The 21767-nt window shown below is 40.7% G+C and overlaps 1 protein-coding gene across 1 annotated transcript in view; it reads right to left on the reverse strand.

Moving 5' to 3' along the window:
• Positions 1-21767, reverse strand: part of DISC1 (DISC1 scaffold protein) — a 344506-nt gene that overhangs the window by 291238 nt on the left and 31501 nt on the right. The window contains 2 exon segments of the mRNA XM_034765114.1: positions 14829-14898; positions 16176-17218. Coding sequence (XP_034621005.1) covers positions 14829-14898; positions 16176-17218 — 1113 coding nt within the window.

Genomic DNA, 21767 nt, shown 5'->3' on the forward strand with positions numbered 1-21767 from the left:
CTTTCATGTTGGTAGTGAAGACATACCCTAGGTCTGGCAGGTTGGAAGGCTTTTTCACTTTTCAGTACTAGATCCCCTCCAAAGGAAGGCTCACCAGGCTGCAGCAGCCAGCTGTGGTGGGAGCCTGCAGGAAGGGTCAGGGTAGACACTAAGACCCACGGGTGCCCCAAATTTTCGGGTGCCCTATGCAGCCATGTATGCTGCGGATGCCTAAGGCCAATCTCTTTCCCTTCCTGTGGGTCTTTCAAAATGCAATTTCAAGAACATATTATGCTTCCCAGCTCACTCTTTTTAAAACAATAATTTAACATTCATAGATACTGACTTCTTGTGATAAATGAAGGGGGGGTAGCTCCCCTTTATGGGCACCCAGCCAGCCAGTAGCTATAAAATCCCTCTTAGTAGCTGTTCTCTAATTGCTCTACCTGTAAAGGGTTAAAAAGTCTCACTGCTTTGCATAGGTAAAAGGAAGGGAGTAGGCACCTGGCCAAAAGAGCCAATGGAAAGGCTAAAGTTCTTTAAAATTGAAACAAGACTCCATTTTTTTCTGTCTGTTGTTGTTCTCCCGGGGAGAGGCGGACAAGGCAGAGCTATGCTGTAAGAAGCCTGGTCCAGGTATGAAAAAATCATCAGTATCATACCTAGAAACTACTCATTTAAAACCCCAGATATGTAAGTAGATTAGGAAATATCTAGGAAGATGTGATTAGGTTTATCCCTTTTATTTCGTTATGGCTTGTGGATTCCTCTGTGCTAACCCCAGGTGCTTTTGTTTTGATTGTAACCTTTAAGATGGACCTCAAGAAAGCTATTCTTGATGCTTAATCCTTGTAGTTGCTCTTTTAAAATCTAGCAATAGCCTGAGTTCCCAGATGTATTTTCTTTCTTTTTTTTAATTCATAAAATTTACCTTTTTTTAGAACAGAATTGGGTTTTTGTGTCTTAATAGGTTTGTGCATATGAGGTTTAATTAGCTGGTGGCAAGAGCTGATTTCCTTTTTTCTTCTCTCAGCTCTTCCCTGGGGGGGTGTGGGGGTGAAAGGGCTGGAAGGTACCCCACAGAAAGCAATTCCCAAGTGCGCCTTCCTGGGCTCTCAAAGGGGTTCTGCACTTGGGTGATGGCAGCATCTACCCATCCAAGGTCAGAGAAAAGTTGCAACTTTGGGAGTTTAATATAAGCCTAGAGTGGACAGTATTAATTTTTAGAATCCTTGCGGGCCCCCACCTTCTGCACTCAAAGTGCCAGAGTGGGGAATCAGCCTTGACACTTCTACTTGCAAGTCTTTTGCTCACTGCCATATGCGTTTAGACCTCTTTCGAACTTATAACCCAGCACTGTCTATTCCGATGCAAAGGAAAGTTAGGAAGAATTGTAACATGCCCATGTGGCTCCATTAGGAGCTCTTCTTTTACCTGAAAATCAAAAAGGAATCCTACAAAAAGTGGAAACATGATCAAATTGACAAGGAGTACAAAAGAACATCATAAGTATGTACGGACAAAATCAGAAAGGTCAAGGCACAAAATGAGTTACACCTGGGGCAAGGCAACAAAAAGAAGTTCTTTAAATACATTAGAATCATAGAATATCAGGGTTGGAAGGGACCTCAGGAGGTCATCTAGTCCAACCCCATGCTCAAAGCAGGACCAACCCCCAACTAAATCATTCCAGCCAAAGCTTTGTCAAGCCTGACCTTAAAAACCTCTAAGGAAGGAGATTCCACCACCTCCCTAGGTAACCCTTTCCAGTGCTTCACCACCCTCCTAGTGAAAAAGTTTTTCCTAATAGCCAACCTAAACCTCCCCCACTGCAACTTGAGACCATTACTCCTTGTTCTGTCATCTGGCACCACTGAGAACAGTCTAGATCCATCCTCTTTGGAACCCCCTTTCAGGTAGTTGAAAGCAGCTATCAAATCCCCCCCTCACTCTTCTTTTCTGCAGACTAAGCAATCCCAGTTCCCTCAGCCTCACCTCATAAGTCATGTGCTCCAGCCCCCTAATCATTTTTGTTACCCTCCGCTGGACTCTCCAATTTTTCCACACCCTTCTTGTAGTGTGGGGCCCAAAACTGGACACAGTACTCCAGATGAAGAGATTAAGCGCAAGAGAAAAATTAATAAAAAGTGTAGATCCTCTACTTAGTGGGGAAGGAGAGCAGCTCTCCGAGAACTAATCACTGATGACATCAAGAAAGCTGAAGTGCTTAATGTCTATTTTACTTCAGACTTTACTAAAAAGGTTAATGATGACCAGATACTCACACATAATTAATACCGACAACCAGAGGGAAGGAATGCAAGTTTAAAATAGGAAAAGAACAGGTTAAAGAATATTTAGATAAGTTAGATGTGTTCAAGTCAGCAGGGCCTGATGAAATTCATCCTAGGGTACTTAAGGAACTAGCTGAAGCAATCTCAGAGCAGTTAGCAATTATCTTTGAGAACTCCTGGAGGATGGGAGAGGTCCCAGAAGACTGGAAAAGGGCAAACATGTTCCCCTTTTTAAAGACAGGTACTAAGGAAGACCCGGGGAATTAAAAAACAGACAGCCTAACTTCAATACCTGGAAAGATACTGGAGTAAATTATTAAACAATCAATTTGTAAGCATCTGGAGGATAATAGGGTTATAAGGAATAGCCAGCATGGATTGTCAAGAACAAACCATGCCAAACCAAGTTAGTTTCTTTCTTTGATAGGATTACTGGCCTAGTGGATGGTGGCGAAGCAGTAGATGTGATATACTTTGATTTTAGTAAGGCTTTTGCACCGATCCGCAAGACAATCTCATAAGCAAACTAGGGAAATGTGGTCTCAATGAAGTTACTGTAAGGTGGGTGTATAACCGGCTGAGAGATCATACTCAAAAAGAGTAGTTATCAATGGTCTGCTGTCAAGTTGGGTGAACGTACTTAGTGGGGTCCCACAGGGGTCAATCCCGGGTCCAGTACGATATAATATTTTCATTAATGACTTGGAGTATAGAGTATATTTTTTAAATGTGCAGCTGACAGAAAACTGGGAGTGGTTGCACACACTTTGAAGGACAAGTTTAAAATTCAAAATGACCTTGACAAATTGTAGAATTGGTCTGAATGCAACAAGATGAAATTCACTAAAGACAAGTACAAAGTACTTCACTTAGGAAGGAAAAATAAAATGCACAACTACGAAATGGAGAGTAACTGTCTAGATGGTAGTACTGCTGAAAATGATCTGGGGGGTTACAGTGGACCACAAACCGAATACGAGTCATCAGTGTGATGCAGCTGCAAAAAAGGCTAATATGATTCTGGGGTGTATTAATAGGAGTATTGTATGTAAGACACAGGAGGTAATTGTTTGTGCTACTTGGCACTGGTGAGGCCCAGTGCCGGCGCTAGGCATAAGCAGACTAAGCAATTGCTTAGGGCCCCAAGCGGCTTAAGCAGGGCCCATATTCACTTTTGTAGTATGTGTTTGGGGGGCCAAAAATATTCCTGTTTAGGGCCCCCAATGGGCTAACACTGCCTCTGGTGAGGCCCCAACTGGAGTACCATGTCCAATTTTGGGCACCACAATTTGGGAAGGATGTGAACAAATTGGAAAGAGTCCAGAAGAGAGCAACAAAAATGATAAAAGATTTAGAAAATCTATGAGGAAAGGTTGAAAAAACTGGTCATGTTTAGTTTTGAGAAAAGAAGACTGAGGGGCAGCCTGATATCAGTCTTCCAATATCTTAAGGGCTGTTATAAAGAGGACGGTGATCAATTGTTCTCCACGTCCACTAAAGGTAGGGCAAAAAGTAATGGGCTTAATCGGCAGCCAGGGAGATTTAGGTTAGATGCCAAGAAAAACTTTCTAACTAAAGGGTAGTTAAGCTCTGGATTAGGCTTCCAAGGGACATCGTGGAGTCCCTATTAATGGAAGCTTTTAAAAACAATATGGACAAGCACCTGTCAGGATTGGTCTAGCTTTACTTGGTCCTGGTGCAGCAAAAGGGGCTGGACTTGACTTCTCGAGGTCCCTTCCAGCTCTACATTTCTATGATTCTATAACACTTCCCAAGTATTTTACAGTTGCTGCCTGCTTGATGTCCCATCCAGACAGGTTAATATTGCACTGGACACTTGAAAGATTTGGACACTCATATAGCAGCAGCTACTACCTTGTTCCAGGCCCTTCAGCAGCCTCTGAGGAGATGTCAGGACACCAAGCTCACCATGAAGCTCCAGATCTAAGAACCATAGTTACACCAACTCTATGATACAGAAATGAAATGCATGCATTGAGGAAGGTTCAAAAACACTGGATTGATGTTTTAGATTCTCATTGTTTTTGTTAGCTGCTCCATATGAAGTGGCAGGACAAGATCAGAAATGAGATTATTATAAGATGAACCCAGCAACCATCTACATCAGTACTGATTGAGGTTCGGCAGCTTTTCTGGTATGGACATATTATTAAAATGGAAAACCAATGAATTCCAAAGCATGTACATCAAGGACTGTCGCTGCACAGGTGGCAATCACACGGGCATCAAAAGCTTCGGCAGCGTAACAATATTGCCAGTGATGGACAAACTGAATATACAACCAGACCACCTCATGAGACCACGTCCCTTTGGGATTTGCCATGATGATGATGATTAGGCAGGTAGTTAATAGACTGAAAGTGGGATAAGGAGCTTTTCACCTTTAAGTCACTACTGGTTCAAATCCTGTCCAGACTGACAGCCACATAGTCAGTACCATCTGGATGACTCTTTTGCACCCTACATAAAATGAATTGGTTGCCGCAATGTAACTGATATTTAACTAAAGCCATCCTCAGTGTTTGCAATGTGGTATCCTAGCTGGTAGTTTCAGCAGGAAAGTGAAAGCCTGATTGGATATGGACACTGAAGTTCTATCTCTCCTATAGAACTGGTCTCTCAAAAAGGGACAGGGTTGAAAAGTTTACATGGCTGCTACTTGTGCTGTATCTGTTTGGTGGACAGTATAGCTCAGTCTCTAGTCATACTTATAAAAAACTTAAGTGCTCATGAAAATCTCCCCTATTGATCCCAGTATCATCTACGAAACTGGAAACCATGCAGCTCCTTCCTTTTCAAAGTCATTTATGTTTGTTAAAGAAAAACAGGATCCATGCAGGTTTTCTTAAGAAAGAACAGATCTAGCTGGCAAATTATAGAAATAGAGAAAGAAAATCCAAGAAAGAAAGGAGAGTCAAAGAAAGTTTGCCTAGCTGATTATAAAAAGCATCTCCATGTTGCCTTTAAGCCTACAATACGAAGCACTGCTTAACATACCTGAAAATCTTACACAGCAGGAAGCCCTTTTTGGCCCACAAACCCCAAGACAAATTGCTTTCAACCTGCCACCTCAGTGGTAAACCACATGATCAAGATTATCTGTTTCGCTCTTGTGCCAGGAGGTTTGTCCCTTCTGTGTCACAAGCCCCTTACCTAATAACCTTGTTTGACTGGACATCTTATACTAAAGATCTTTTTTCATTGTCAAGCATATATGCATGTTTTAAAAAGATATTACCACCAAAACCAGTTTAATCAGACTCCTGTATCCTCCTATCCTGAAACAGGCATGGACCCCAGGTTGTATATTCTTCAAAAGGCCATTTCCAAACAGGTCCTCTTAAGTGCATATTCCCTCCCCTCAAAAACAAGAATTATCTTTCCTTCACCTTGACAGCCAGTTGAAATGAACACCTCGCAAACAAGTCTTTGTTACTAGAAGATCAGACAGTCCCTTTCAGGTCATTAGTAAAACAATACATAAAACGTGGATTTTGCTCACCCTTGGCTGTAAAGATCAAACTGGCTCATATGTTTAGTACAAAACTATGACTAGTATTTACAGACACAGAGATCTATTTCAAAGCCTTAGCCAATTTAAACTACAGGGAGAAATTTAGGAAGGCAGAATGTACTTATCCAAGTACTAACCTGGCCAGGAGATTGGGGTTAACCCACCTCTGCTCTTGCAAAAACTGACATCAGAACTTAAGTGCTCAAGACCTCCATCTTAGATCTCCTCTAACAGGGAATACTGTGCTGTGCTGCTAAAAGCACTGTCTAATACCACACCATGGCATTTTCTTATGCAGCAGCACTGAAACAGAGTAGCAGCTACTTAATAAGCTACACCTTTTTCAATACCTATGCATTCCTTGGACTAGAATCTTCCAAGTACTGACACTACCTGTCAAAGGGTGTTTGGTCCTTTAAGGAGAGTTGGGACCAAGTTAATAAGGAGAAGAGAACAGACAGACTCTCCTTGACTTCCAGGCAGATGGCCTGCAGATAAATTAAACTTAAGCCCTGTATGACATTCTGTTCAAGACACCCAGAACTGTAAGCCACTGTGTTATCCCTCTGCCTTAGCAAGAGTGAGTTTTATAGGAGATTAGACTGTGTGTCATGTTCCCAGTCACATCTGTCTTCCCAGCAAACTCCTTGAGACTCTGCCAATCCAAACATTGCCTTGCAGGCAATCAGTGAACCCCAGTTTCCAAGATCCCCAGAGCCATCTCCTTGTGGTGTCCAGTCCCTCGCATTGGACACTCACAGAAATTATTAAGTCTGTACCTCCAAAGAGACAGTGTACACACCAGCCTGTTAGGTTAGCTGAGGACTCATTTTATATTTCAATATAATAGCACTGAAATGGTTTCTAGTAAAACTAAGAATATGTTTATTAACAAAGAACAGAGATTGTTATACTAAGCAGGAGATAAAGAGATAAGTATGGTTAAAAACAAAACACGCTTTTTCTAATGACTGAACTTAATTCTTGGAAGTTACATCTTTGCTGAAAACAGCTTCTAATTTACAGCAAGTTATCAGCAACTCCCGCCCCTCAAGCCAAGAGAATATAACTTTCACAGGCTCAGAGGGTGCTCTTCCCTATGTCTCCTAAGTGACAGATTTTGCTCCCCTTTATATTTTCCAAAGTCCACTGTCCCTGTCTCAAAAGCCAGGAAAGCCAGGAAGACTTCCTGGGGGTGCAGCAGACTCAAACCCCCAGTGGACTCACTAAATTCTCTCCTCTGTTGCTTGTTAGCTTAATTGCTTTGTTTATCTTATATATAAATGTACTTTCACTGTTTGCCTGTAATCAAGCCAGTCAGACAGGTGAATCCACGTTGCTTTGTCTAGCACAGGCCTGATTTATGCACTGCCTCCCAAGCACATTTTAATCACACAAATATAACTGGGGCCCTACCAAATTCACGGCCATGAAAAACGCATCACGGACCGTGAAATCTGGTCTTCCCGCCCCGTGAAATCTGGTCTTTTGTGTGCTTTTACCCTATACTGTACAGTTTTTATGGGCGAGACCAGCGTTTCTCAAATGGGGGTCCTGACCCAAAAGGGAATTGCAGGAGGGTCACGAGGTTATTTAAAGGGGGGTAGCAGTATTGCCACCCTTATTTCTGTGCTGTCTTCAGAGCTGGGTGGCCAGAGAACAGCTTTTGGCCGGGCGCTCAACTCTAAAGACACTCCATCAGCAGCAGTGAAGAAGTAAGGGTGGCATGGTATGGTATTGCCACCCTTACTTCTCTGCTGCTGCCTTCAGAGCTGAGCAGCTGGAGAGCGGCGGCTGCTGCTGGAGGGCCCAGCTCTGCAGGCAGCAGCGCAGAAGGGTGGCAATACCATACCATGCCACCCTTACTTCTGCGCTGCTGCTGGCAGCGGCTTTGCCTTCAGAGCTGGGATCCCAGCCAGCAACTGCTACTTTCCAACTGCCCAGCCCTGAAGGCAGTACCGCCACCAGTAGCAGCGCAGAAGTAAAGGTAGCAGCACTGTGACCCCCACACACAACAACCTTGCGACTCCTCCAACCTCTCCTACAATTACAACACCATAAAATTTCAGATTTAAATAGCTGAAATAATGAAATTTATGATTTTTTAAATCCTATGACCGTGAAATTGATCAAAATGGACTGTGGATTTGGTAGGGTCCTATATATAACTTACACACATCATACAATGATTTTTGGGTCCAGCATGTGATCAGTTTTCACATGAGACCTTATATGACACCTTTTAGATACATATGACAACAGTGCATTGGGGGTAGTGAGTGAGTCCGACCTGATATGAGTTACAGTATTGAGGGCCCTCTACTAGTTGGCACTGAGGGGCTCTTAGGGGCACACCCTTAACAGAAAAAAATGGAATAATGTGGCTGGACAGTCTTCTTTGGTGTACCGGCCAGTGAGAGAGCCCACCAGCTTATATTATCAAGCCCTGTTAACTTATGAGTATTGACTGTATTCATAGTAGAAGCTAAAATAGCTAAAAAAAAAAAAGGCTGAAGGCTTTATAGGATACTATGTACAAAAATACCTACCATACTATTTATACTTGCAGAGGTAGGATAGACTCTGTCATGACATATGTTGTATGTTCTCTACATTCAAGCTGGCACAATGGTTCTGTGAAGAACTGTTCTATTCTGTTATACCACCTGCTTTGGAGAATCCAGACTCCCAACAGAACCTAGTTCTGCAGGGTAAGTCAGCATTTCTCTCCAGTTCCAAGCAGGAAGTGTGTGTGTTCTCATTCCTGCATGGATGAGATTTAGTTATTTTTTAAACTATTTGTACATAGTTAATTTTGAAGTAACAACTGGCTACACAAGCTGATGTGGAACTCAGCAGCAGACTTGACCCTGAAACTTCATGTCAGACAGTCTGCCCCCAGCACCTGGTGCTACTGAAGGCAATGAAAATTACTCAAGGAGCTCTCGGGAGCTAATAAAGGGAAATAAAAGGGTTTTTAAATGTTTAGACATGCAACTGTGCCAAACAAAAAAGCCTATACTGCTATCCTTGCAAGCCCAACTCCCATAGACATAAAAATGTGCTTTTTTTTTTTCCAGCAGCATGTTTAACCTTGGAGCTGTCAAGCTCCATCATGAATAATGAGCCATGACAACACTCGAAGCGATCCATGGAGAACAGACCAATTTCTACTATATGCTATGTAAGGCAAAATGCTGTTATCACATTCCCAGGGCATTATACCTGCTTGGAAAAAATACAGTAATGTGGCCATCAAGAGGAGACTGTAAGTAAATACAGAAACAAATGAGACATTTCATTATTTTTAACCACATAGATTGTAAAGCAGGTAATAAAAGGTGTAATAAATCCTAATATTTTACATTTTATATTTAAAATTAAACAGGGAGCAGGGGTGATCCATCTAACTGAACATGCATTTGACAAAGAAATACCACAGGGGGAAGTATGTGTGTTAGAAACACATCTGTGTACAAGGGAAGGTACACTACGTAAAAAGGCTTGGCACTATTATATATGTAGCATTGTGCTAGAACCTCTATGTTTATTGAAAATAATACTAAAAGATATTCACATGTACTGTTTCAAATTTGTGGAGAATTGTGGCTGCACAAACATCCATTAAAGCTAAAGTGAGTTTCATGGCTATACCACCATCTACTGCTTTGAATATTTAGGGTTTACTGTTAATTTCCACTTTCAAGTATCTTGACATTCACTAGAGGGAATCAAGGGCAAGCACTTTCCTTTTGTATCACCATTAACAATATATGTTTATATAATACTTTTTTGTCTGTGGTAACAGTAGTAGATAAAAACACAAAGGAGAATAGAGTGCTTTTGAACAGAAAAGTCATTTCACCTCCCAGCAGCATAGATCTCATTAAATTTACATTTTAATTTCCATAATTTGTCAAAAACTCTAGTAATTAAAGGGGTGGAAAAGTAGAAAAGAGAGGAGGTGTCAAAAGCAAGATTTTGCAATTATTTGGTCCTTCAGTCTCATTTTAGCATCTTTTTCTATAAAATTCAATTAATTGTGCCTGTTTCCTCAAATAACTTCTGCTCATTTTTTAAATAAAAGATTGGCTTTTTTCTGTTCCATATACAATCACTGTATGTTTTCCTTGGCTGTCACTATATGGTCTTATTTACAGAAGAAAAACTGCATGATTCTAAAGCCTAGAGTACAGACCTATAGTCCCAGGCCTTTAGAATTCCTTCTGTACTGTAGAGAATTTCCTTCCATTGTATTCCTTTAAAAAAAAAGAATCCCTTCTTGCAGGATGAGAGGAATTTTAAAGGGTGAGCACCATAAGTTTGAAAATCTGTTGTTTTAGCAATAGTCTATTAGTGCAGCTGAAGAGGATTCAATAATCCTAAAAAGAGTGATAACATTTGCAGTTATGCAAACCATAACAATTATGGCAGTAATCATATTTCATATTTCAGGGTATACGTTGATCACCTGCCCACATCCTTCATTCTCTCTCTCACACACACACGCACGCACGCCCATATGGCATTGCACAGCTAACTGCACTATACCGCAGTTTCTCCTTCCTTTGAAAATCCCCAGACTAGATGGACCAGCAGTGGTCTAACTCTATGTGGCAAATATTACAGGCTATTTAATACACTTGAATGGCAGTTCTGCTTTTGACTAGAAAAGTCACTACATGCACAAAGAAAACCCCAAAATTCCAAAGATATATTTTTATTTTTATTAAAACATAGTATACCTTCAAAGCACTGTATGCATTGTTTCAGTTTTTCTCCCTTTCATACCTATATACCTATTTACATTTTTACATCACATTTCTAGTAATAGATGTTCAGTATCTCCATCCCTTTCTAACAATATGCATGAAAAAAATAGATTTCAGACACTGTAGACAGAAACTGGCACTAAATAAATCTGTCAGCTCTTTGATAAGTTTTAAAACTTAACTTTTCACCAGGTATGACTTTGCTACTCTCAGTAGGATACAAAGTAGTTTCTAAAAGCAAAACTGAAAGAACACCACCTCACAAAAAGAAAGAGAGGTCACGGTTCTAATTCTTCTTGCTACACCATACATTCTCAATCAGAGTCTTTCCCTTGAGATGAGCAATGTGCATTTCACAAAGAAAAAACTAGAGAAGTCAGCTCAGATGTTAGGAAAATGATAAAAAGTAGTCATAAAAATTGGCTGAATATTGCATCAGAAGAGGAACAAAGACCCACAAGAGATAAAGTAGGTCAAGAACGCACAAGTTAGGAAGTGCTAGAATTAAGTATGCATAGGTATGCATTTTGTTATAGGGTAAAATTTAAAACAAAACAAAACACCTAAGTGACTTAGGTGTAAGTTTCATTTTCAAAAGTAACTTAGGCACTGAATAGTCTAAGTCTGATTGAAAGTCAATGAGATTTAGGTTCCTAAGTGTCTAAGTCACTAAGTAACTTTTAAAATGGAATAGGAACTCTGAGAATTTTACCCACAGACTTCAATTACATGATTACATATTTTTTCCACAGAGCCTATCCCTCATTCATTGCACAGAATGGATAGTAAATGAGGCAATGTTGTGCAGTGAAGGAAACAGTTGTCTGCAGAACCCCTGCCTCATTTGTAATCCTCAATTGCAGCAGAAGTTGGAAAGTGGGTAATAAATTAAACAGGTAGAAATTGTGATTTTCTGCAGCTCATAGTTTAGTCAACTCTGGACCCAATTTCATAGGGACATAAAAAAGTACCCTCTTTACCAAAGACTATCTCCCTCCCACTTCAAACCCTAAAAATGAAAAAAAAAAAAATGACAAAATTACCTGACAGTACCCTATGCTTATTACAGCAGAACAAAAGTTCAGTTATAATTAAGTTTCAGACCAGCTTTCTGTTTAAAGCTCAACTCTTCTAAGTGCTTTAAAACCTATGTGGTTACTCACTGCCTTGAAATTTGGTGTGCCTCATGGAAGCGCAGTGGTCTATTAGTGATACACATTTGGAGCCATTTGACCAAGCGGTTTTTGAGATACAGCACTTGAAAAAAAAACAGCTTTTTTTTAAATTGACAGATTCTGGCAACCTCTTTTTGCTAAGATAGAGATCAAACCAGGGTTCAGATCATCACACCAGGGAGTCCAACGCTCGGGCGTTACTCCAACAGTGTGCATGGCCCTCTGGGAAAAATCAAATTAAATTGTTATTTCAAAATGTTTGTTTCTCCGGTTAGGCACATAACGGATTACACTGACCATGTATGGACAGAGAAGTTAACAGGACTGTTAGCCTTCAAAGTTTCACACCAGTTGGATACTGAAGGAGATAAGTAGTAGTCCTTGGAACCTGACCCAGTCACTGTCAGTCTGAGTCCCACTTTGGGCAGAATGTTGGAAAAGGCTGGATGCCATATTGCTAAAATCTGTTTCTGTCAGAGGTTAGGGTTTTGTTTGGGGGGAGGGAGGGAAGGGATTAAATCAAAGTATTTTTGTAAAAGAAATTAGACGTGAATGCTTGCTGGAAGAGGAAGAGTGAAGGGCAAGACAGGGGAAGGGAGTTGGGGCTTCATCAAGGGGAGGGGAATAAATGGAGATGGACGGTAGGGGATGGACATTGGGAAGCTGACATGGGGGTGAGTAGCAGGAGCTGGGCCTTTCTTCTTACTCCCCATGAGAGCTGGAATCTGGGGGGGGCTTGCCTCTCCAGGGGTGTCTGAGCCCCACTCTCTGCCCCCATATGTGCACCAGGATCTGCCCATAACATGTGCAGCCCTCCATTAAGTTGCTGCTTATGATACATGTGTGTAGCAGCATAGAGCAGGAGACAGCAAAAAGCAACTTCTTATATGTTGATGGCTTCTGCAGTGCCAACTAATGACTTAATGGGATGGAAAGGGAAGCTGGAAATGTTAGTGAGAAGTGGGGAGGCTACATGTTGCAGGAAATGGTATGGCAGTGTGGAGGGGAAAACGCGACAGACACCAATCTTCTCTCACACGCTTAAAGTTGGTGGAACAACTTTGTAATTAAAATGTCGTGGTTTTGGGACACAGACAATGGATGAGATTTCTCTCATCAGCCCTGTTAGCAGCTACAAATTGGAAACAGTTCAAAGCACGACCATTATCCCCATTCCACTATAACAAAATGTACAGAAGGAGGGAGGAGCACTGAGGAATCAAATAGCAACCATGTGCCTAGTGCAAAGACCACTGGACTGGGACTGTTCCTAGCTCTGCCTCTGGCCTGCTGAGCGACCTTGGGCAAATCACTTCACCTCTCTCTCACACCCATCCGTAAAATGGGGATAATAAAGTTCTTTGAGATCTAGTGATGAAAAGCACTATACAAAAGCTAGGTCTTTTGATTATAAACTAGATACAGTAGCGTATCAGCCGCAACTCTAGGTAACAACTACAACTGCCTTAACGACCTCTAACTTTGACCAACAAGCATGTTCCTTGGTTTAAAAAAAAAAAAAAACCACAGGAAATTAAATGGCAAAACACATAATTAGTGCAGAGTTAAGGTTGCCTGGCGAAAGCCCACGCCCTTTCAGAACATCAAGTTCATCCAAACTCAAACTTCTGAAATCCAGACAATATAGAGTTAAGGTAAACACGCCCACAACCTTAACTCTGCCCTCTTTGAGCAATTCCCCACAATGCCCATAGCATGCACTCTCCCACTCTGCCTTTTCACTGTAATGGACAGGCATTACCTAAACGGCCCATACACTGAAACACTGAGCCTACTCCCAAGAGAATACCATATCTGTAAAATTTAACAACCAGTTCATACCCTTTACAACCCCTTCACACTTGCACACAGGATATCAACTTAACCTACACTTTGCCCTTTCTATCATTAAATCCCCAGACTGTTCTCATATCCCAACTCACTACTGACAATACCCATGGCATGAAGACCCCAGTGCCCTGCTAACGACCCAACCTACACAATTCTGTACTGAAATGATGCATACTGGAGGCTCAAGATACACAAGCACCTCTTTCCTTTGATAGCACACATTGGGGGACTCAGACCCAGATCTCCTCATATCACAAACACAGCTCTAGCATGCCCATCAAACTAATCCCCAGATCTCCGTATATACAATCACAGCTCTTCCAACTTATTCCTCCTCCATTCAGTGCAGCTACGCCTTACCCAATGAATGCAGCGGGAATGATGCAGATAATTCCCAGTGGCTATTGGCAGCTTCACAGGGGCAGAGTTAAGCATTTATTTTAACTCTATTTCCTGATTTTCAAAATTTTGAGTTTTGCTGAACTCTGTGTTCTGGAAGGGCATGAGCTATCACTGGGTAACCTGTGTTAAAGTTTTTTTCATTTAATTACACATGCACACATGCTCAGATGTACATACAACACATTATACAACATTTATAAAGCACTTAAGTTGACAAGCATTTCTTAAATATAGAGTATTCACCAGCAGCTGTATCTTCTCAGACAATAACCATGCATACTGCAATCTTAGATTATTTTACTTGAGATTATTTGATTCAATTTGGTGGATATTCAGCTTGTTCTTCAAGTTGGCACAATTTACATTTATAAGAGCTGGTGTTGCAACTTGTGTTCTAAAGTTGCTGACCTCACTTCTTCTATTTATGAACTCCACTGCACTGTGGTGACTAATTGTGGTGAACAAAAAATTATGCTTCATCAGCAATCAGTACCTTGCCCCATTTAAGTCTTTCATTCATTTTTGTATTTTTAAGTCATGCTGTTTAAAGGTATCTGATCCAGATGGTGGATACTTGCCTTGTGAGGTGGCTCAATATAATAAACTGCTGCATTGCTTCTTGTACTACCTGCTGCTGTCCTACTTCTTTCTTTAATTTCTATACCTCATTGTACTGCATAATAAATAATACAATCACATGCTCACTGAACTTTTGTCACCATTACCCAACCACGGTCGTGTAGCAATTGTAAAACAAAATTAAAAAGAGAAAGAAAATAGACTGAAACTGGTATGAAAACAATAATGAAAAAAGTCTCACCTTTATCATAGTCATCTTCCCCTATTGCTTTTTCTTGAAGCCTCTGAAGCCTTAACATTAAGGATTTTATCTGTATCAATACAAAAATGTAAGTTTAACTACAACAATAGGTACTCGTGAGTGGGTTTGGGTGCTTTTTTTTTCCTCCCTACAACAGAAGTCTGCTCGGGTCTAATTTTTAAGCCCAACCTGGACCCAAACTAGACCGAAGCCCACCTGATCCAACCTGACCCCAGGAAGGTTGAGTTGTTTTCCAGATTGACATTTAACCCTTTCCCCTGAACCAGTGCAGCCACCGCCTACTTCCTGTGTGGTCAGTGCGGCTGCATCCATTTTTCCCCATTCCTAATGGCCACCACCCCTTATGTGGTCTGCAGAGAGGTGCTGCAACTCCTTTGGTCACTCGCTCCACAGCGCACACAGCGCAGCAAGGTGGCGACAGCCAGCAGGAGCAGGACATGCAACTGCTGAAGCACCATTCCTACAAGCAGAAGGAGAGCTGACCTGACTCAGAAAGGTTTGAGTTGTTTTCTGACCCAACCCTGACTTTTTGATTAAGCTTAATATCATTTTACACTTTACAGGCACTTATCCTAAATTAATACAGCCACACTGTTGTTCCACACCTGAAACCAAAGTAATCGTTCTTAGTGAGCAAATACGAAAGCTGCAAAAGCAGCATTATTGTGAACCTGATTTCTGGCCATCTTCAGTCCCACATTTAATCCACGGTACAAAATTAATCTAGCAGGAACTTGTGAGACTTGGTCAGGCTACGTATGTATTCAAGTGAGTTGACCATACCCCTTGACTTGTAAGCCTTGTTCCAAAATGCCCCTCAAGGTGCTACATAGGGAAGACCTGCAGAGCAATGTCTACATGGATCTAGTTTCTTCAAAACTGGGACAACAATAACCCCCGTGTGGGCCTCTGGTTTCAACTGCACAACCCATGCCAGAATTTGGCCCCTCACACACTTATACCAGTCACTTCATCCATCAACAAAATACAGCCACTTCTGGGAGGAAGTGGCAGCTGTTTGATACAGAAACACCACAGTTTATTAGGAAAGGAAATGAAGATTACTGTATTCTGCTGAAATTGCAATTTTAACCATTACAAGAAAGATTAAAATTGGTTATTTTAAGAAGGAAATTGGGAAAAGGAAACAGAGTAGTGGTTCTCTCTCATTTCTAACCACGCACTATGCTGCTGTAAATCCATATAAAGAAATGCCACAAAGCCACAAAAGCCAGACATTTCCTGTCTTCTGCAACAGCTCAGTGATTGATTTGTCTAAAAATCCACAGCACCAAATGAACATGAACAAACAGTGTGATTACCAACCTTTAATGTACTACGGTTGCCAACCAAGCAGTCCAATAGCACCGGTTCATATTTCCTCATCAGGGTGTCCCAGTTGTGATCACTAACAGTAAAGCTACTTTCATAGCCTGAGGTAACAGAAGAACCAGCAGATGCTGCATCTGAGGAATCTGTGGAACATGAAAATGCTGCATCTGTATCCAAAAGAGATACCATCTCACAATCCTGCAATTTATCTTTCACTATGGTCTCTCGTGCACACTGATAATCCTCACCATGCCTACAAAAGGAAGATGAAGCCCCTACATCTTTATGTGAACTTCTTAGTCTCTCCCCTGGTTCATGTAAATTAACATTTTCTATTTGTCCTGTTGCATTTCTTTGCAGTGTGTGTTCCGTTGCCCTGCCATCTGACTGGCCTTCAGTGTCACTTTTTTCAAAACTTGAGTTCAGTGAGAGCTGAATGAAGCTGAAACTTGAATTAAAGCTATCCCAAGTACTGGACGAGTAAGAAGTGACTTCTTTGTTGTTATATACACAGTTATTGTTCACTTCCTTCTGATCCAAAGTGTATATTTTCTGTGGCTCCTTTACTCTAGCACCGTGGATTGTCTTCCACGTAGTTGCTAGTAGATTAGTCTGCCATGTATCTGAACTGCACACGGGTGAAAAGTCTCTTTTACATGTGGCAGCTGCACGACAAACCGGAAGAATTACATTTTCTGATGGCTGAATCCTGAGATCTGACAGATTTCTGAGGCTTCCTGTCATATTTCCAGCAGTGGTCGATGTTGTTACCACAGTAGTGGTAACTATGGTACTGTTTACAGATGAATTACAATGTAAGAATTCAAAGTCATTTTTGCATAGTCTGTGCAGAGAGCAGTTCTTGAAGTCTTCACAATGCTTTCTGCCATGTTCAAGCCCCTTTGGGTTGAATGGCTTGCAGTGAGCAGGAGGCTGAAACTCTATCTGTTGTGGAGCTTGTGGTCTCATGTATCCTGGTCTCTTTGCCAACTTCTTTTTATGAAAAGAGACAGGAGGCAGTGAATGTCCCTGACCATCTGAAAAAAGAAAAGAAAATGTCTTTAAAATGTTTGTGTGATTTTTCTAGACTTAAACTACTGTAGCATCTGAAAGTAATTACCTCAGAACATTCAAACAGAACACTGATTTCTTTTTAAACACACAGAAATTGACAATACTGTAGAATGGGTATCTAAAGGGGGAAAGAGGGTTCGGTTATCATTCTGTTGGCCTGGCATCAGCTCTCTGATCTGGGATGATTTGCACATGTATATGTACGAACAGGCAACTGTGTGCTCAAAATACACATTTGAGTATCTTGTATAGCACTGAGCTCACATTTACAAAAGAACAAATCTGAATATGTAAAATAAATACTTGCACAGCAATTTTGCATTTTACATACACCTTTTGCTCCCACTCAGTTACTTAAGTTCACATGCATATTTTACAAGGATAACTTGGTCTTCTATTTTTTTAATTTTCTCCCTAAAAATTCAAGCATATATTATTGTGACATTGCACTCCATAATGTTTTGTGGAAATATGCTTTTGAGTGTGAATATGATGTAACTGGAATATGCTTTATGCAAAAGGTCTCTTATAAGGCATCATTACAAAGGTTATAACCTACTGAATATATTCCTCCTATTTGTATGCATGTATCATTCTTGTATCTGAAGCTAGAAATATGAAGTATAACTCTGAGGTCCTATCGTAATTATGCAGTGTGGGCCATTAATGGTGGTTTAGAATCTTGATGGCTCCCATTAACTGGACAATTGGTTATAGATGGTTTATTTACCTGCAAGCCTTCCTGTATAGGTGTGAGCTAGCCTGTGGGTAATGAAGAATGAGGTCTCACAGGACATGTGTCCATTTCACATGATACTGGAATCCATCTTAAATCTGGTACTTTTCCATTTAGAAAGAGAGGTGGGGACCCAGAGAGACAAAAGATTCCCACCTTGTGTCACAGCTGTAAAAAGGGGGTGGAGCAGAACAAAGGGAACTTCCAGTCATGAGAAAACCCCTAGTGATGGAGATAAAGTGAAAACAGCTCTGCAGGTAACCTAAGTCTGCAGCTTTGGGGGGGATGGACCAGACCTAGGTCTGTGTTGCAGCAGGCTAACATGTCTGGCTCAAAAAGGCAGGGTTCTGGAGTCCCAAGCTGGCAGGGAAAACGGGCTCAGAGGTAATTCCAGCACGTCAAGTGACAGTCCCAAGGGGGTCTCTGTGACCAAACCTGTAACAATTATTACACTGTGGCATGTGTAAATGTTATTCTAAAGTGAAAAAATCCTAAAGTCTAACTTTATTTACAGTTAAAAATGTAGACAATACTGTATGTACCAAAAATATCAAATCAAGTACTTTCCATTATAATAATAAAGTAACAAAGGCTAATTTTGGGAGACAGATGGTCCTCCACACAGTGCTCAACTGCCATATTGTGTCATTAAGATTATTACTGCAATATATCATTAAGAAGAGATCCCCACAATTCAATGGCACACAGAGTTGAGTTCTAAACCATCTGAGACACAGACACACACACACAAATCAAAAAGGGAAAACAAAATAATTCTGTTCTCAAATCAGTAGTTTCTGATTCTACCTAATAATTTTGCTTCATTTTTCTTTGTATCCTTAACGTATAAATAGCTTTTCATTTTTAAAAAATCAGGTGCACCAAAGTAGAAAAGAATTTACCATTTGGGGTCTACATTTTTTTAGATTTTGTGTGAATTTCAGTGCTTGTGAGAGATGCAGATGGACTGTGCAAAAATCCTATACAGAACAAGCAGTGGCAATGGAAGCTTTCCATCCACTATTTCATTATGTGCTACAACTATAGACTGGAATGGCCTCTCTTCTAGAATACCTTTTCAAAAAGCTCTGTTCATTCCTTGGGTTATGGTCTTGGGCATAGCACAGCATCGATCTATGTTCCTGGGCAAAAATATACTGATTGACTGATTAACACTGACACCTGACCTTCTCAGATCGCAAGAGCCACTAGAATAAGATGAGTTTTGGCTCTGATTTCTCTTAAGATGCTGAAGATTTCAGATAAAGGATCTTTTGGCCAGTTTAACAATATAAGTTAGAGAGACCATCCACATCTTAATACAGAGTGTAACATTCTATACCTTGGGGGAGCATCCTGTAACCCCCTATTCCTCATTTTTATATAATCATGATCTTACATATAAAGCATGCCTTGTAAGGTATCAGGGGAAAGGTTATGATCTGCTGAAAGTCATTTCTCTATCCATATATGTATATCTTTAACGCATATGAAGTTATGAGAATTGTGTTGTATGGTTGTCACTAAAACATGTTGTAAGTTGGACAATCAGCCAGATATTAGCTCCCCAGAGGCAACAGCAAGGGAAGTAACCAACACCTGGGCAGGGTGTCAAACAACCCAATAACCACCATTGTCCAGCAAGGGAGCTACAATTCAGTGACTCACTTGCATGAGGCCACACCAAGGGAATTGCTCAACCTTGCTTGGAGACTCAGCAATGCCACCAGACATGCCTGGACTTGTGTTCCCCAAGCACATAGGACTGAGAGTATAAAACAGATACAGAGACCACATGCTGGGCCTTTCTCCTTCACCCTTCTACGCTGCAAGCAACAAGGACATTCTGAAGACTCCAAATGAGGGGACTGGCCCAGATTTCCAGGGTGAAATCTGTGTACTATGAACTGCAATATCCAGTGGGGTAAGAAAAACTGCTTAATCTAGATGTTGCCCAGTCTACTAGGGTTGAGTGTTTAGACTGTGCGCTTATATTTTATTTTCTTTCAGTAACTATCTCTGACTTTTTGCCTATCACTTAATATCACTTAAAAAATCTATCTTTTGTAGTCATTAAATTTGTTTTACTGTTTATCTTACCAGTGAGTTTGTATGAAGTATGCTGTAAAATTGCTCAGGTTCTCAAAGGCTGGTGTACATCCACTTTCAATTGATGAATTGGTGAACCAATTAATAAATTTACAGTGCCCATCTTGAGCAGTTCAAGACAGTATATTCCTGAGGTACAGTTCTGGGAGCTGGCGGGGATTCGGCTGGTGCCTTTCTCTGTGTGATTCATGAATGCCTCTGAGAACATTCATGCAATCTAGCTGGGTGTGGGGCTCCACATGCGGTTGTGCTGAGTGATAACACCTGGAGGGGCTTGCTGCTGATCACTAGCAAGGTATTGTGAGAGACAACCCAGGCTGGAGAGGGTTCGGGGGCACAGCGGTCCCACGGTCTCAGGCTACACCCGAGGGATTCCGTCACATTGAGTATTGGCTATTTAGATCTAATCACAATCATGTACATTTCTGTAATCCAACTTATTGTAATAAATTTGTATACAAAACATTCTGCAAACTTCACCAACCTCTAACTGAAATCTCACATACACTTCGCTAGAACACTAATAATTATAAATACATAAATATGATCAATAAAGCATGAAAGGTATAATAGCTAAAGCTTTCTGGTAAACTTTTCCAAGAGTTTACTCTAGCTTCTAACTGTCCTTCTTGAAATAGTTTAGTTGAAGATTATCTTAATCATTCTGCACACTCTACAAGGTAAGTATCGTACCATGGGATTGTGGTTCAACTTCCATATTTCACCTCAGAATACTATAAATTAGATTAACTAACTCAATTTTAGTCATTTCCACATTTTCCTCTGCCCAGTAGAAAGAATCATAAACATTAGCAATGAAAAAGGCAACACGTCATGCAGTGAATCACTTCGCCTATTTAGGAAACAGTGAGATGTTCTATTTGCTGTCATCTGGCAAAAAACTGATAACCTAGTGGAATCTGCTCTGGACGTAAGAAGACAAACTAGTAATGAAGAAAGGCTCTTTGGAATTTAGGAAAGGTTTTCTATTTTAAACATCAGATATGGAGATTAATGGACAGTAAAAATCTGTCTCTAGCAAGACAATCCACAATCCAGGAAAAGGTCAGTCAATTCTAAAACTAATTCTTTCCTTTAGAAAAAGAGATGAGAAGCTCAAATGTTATCTCTGGGCAAACCGTATTGAAAGTCTGGAAGAAAATATTTTTCACACTAGTTTGTAACGTAAATTATTCCAAAGTCTGGGAACAGGCCTTGTCACTGGTTTAATTAAAACCAATTTAAAACTGATCTAATTAAACCAGTACAAACCCCAAATGTAGAAACTTAAATCTGTTTACATTTTTGACTGAAGCTAAACTAATATAAAGCAAGGTTTAAACGGCGTTAAGTATGTATCAATTTAACTAAATCAAATTTCTAAATCTATTTTAGTTAAACGGTACAATTTTCTAATATAGACAAGACTTCAGTTGAAGAGGAAAATCAGCTATAAATACAGATCTGCAGATAAAGCTCATACTACAAGTTAAAGAGTTAGGCCTGGTCTACACAACAAAGTCAACCTCATTGTGCATGTGTCTAAATTTAAATAAGTCTCCCACTGAGGCCTTGGCTACGCTTGCGAGTTACAGCGCAATAAAGGTGTCCTGGGGACACTAGCTCACTCCCCGTCCACACTGGCAAGACACGTAGAGTGCTCCGAT

Source organism: Trachemys scripta, chromosome 3 (assembly GCF_013100865.1).
Source record: "Trachemys scripta elegans isolate TJP31775 chromosome 3, CAS_Tse_1.0, whole genome shotgun sequence".
NCBI classification, from domain to species: Eukaryota; Metazoa; Chordata; order Testudines; family Emydidae; genus Trachemys; species Trachemys scripta.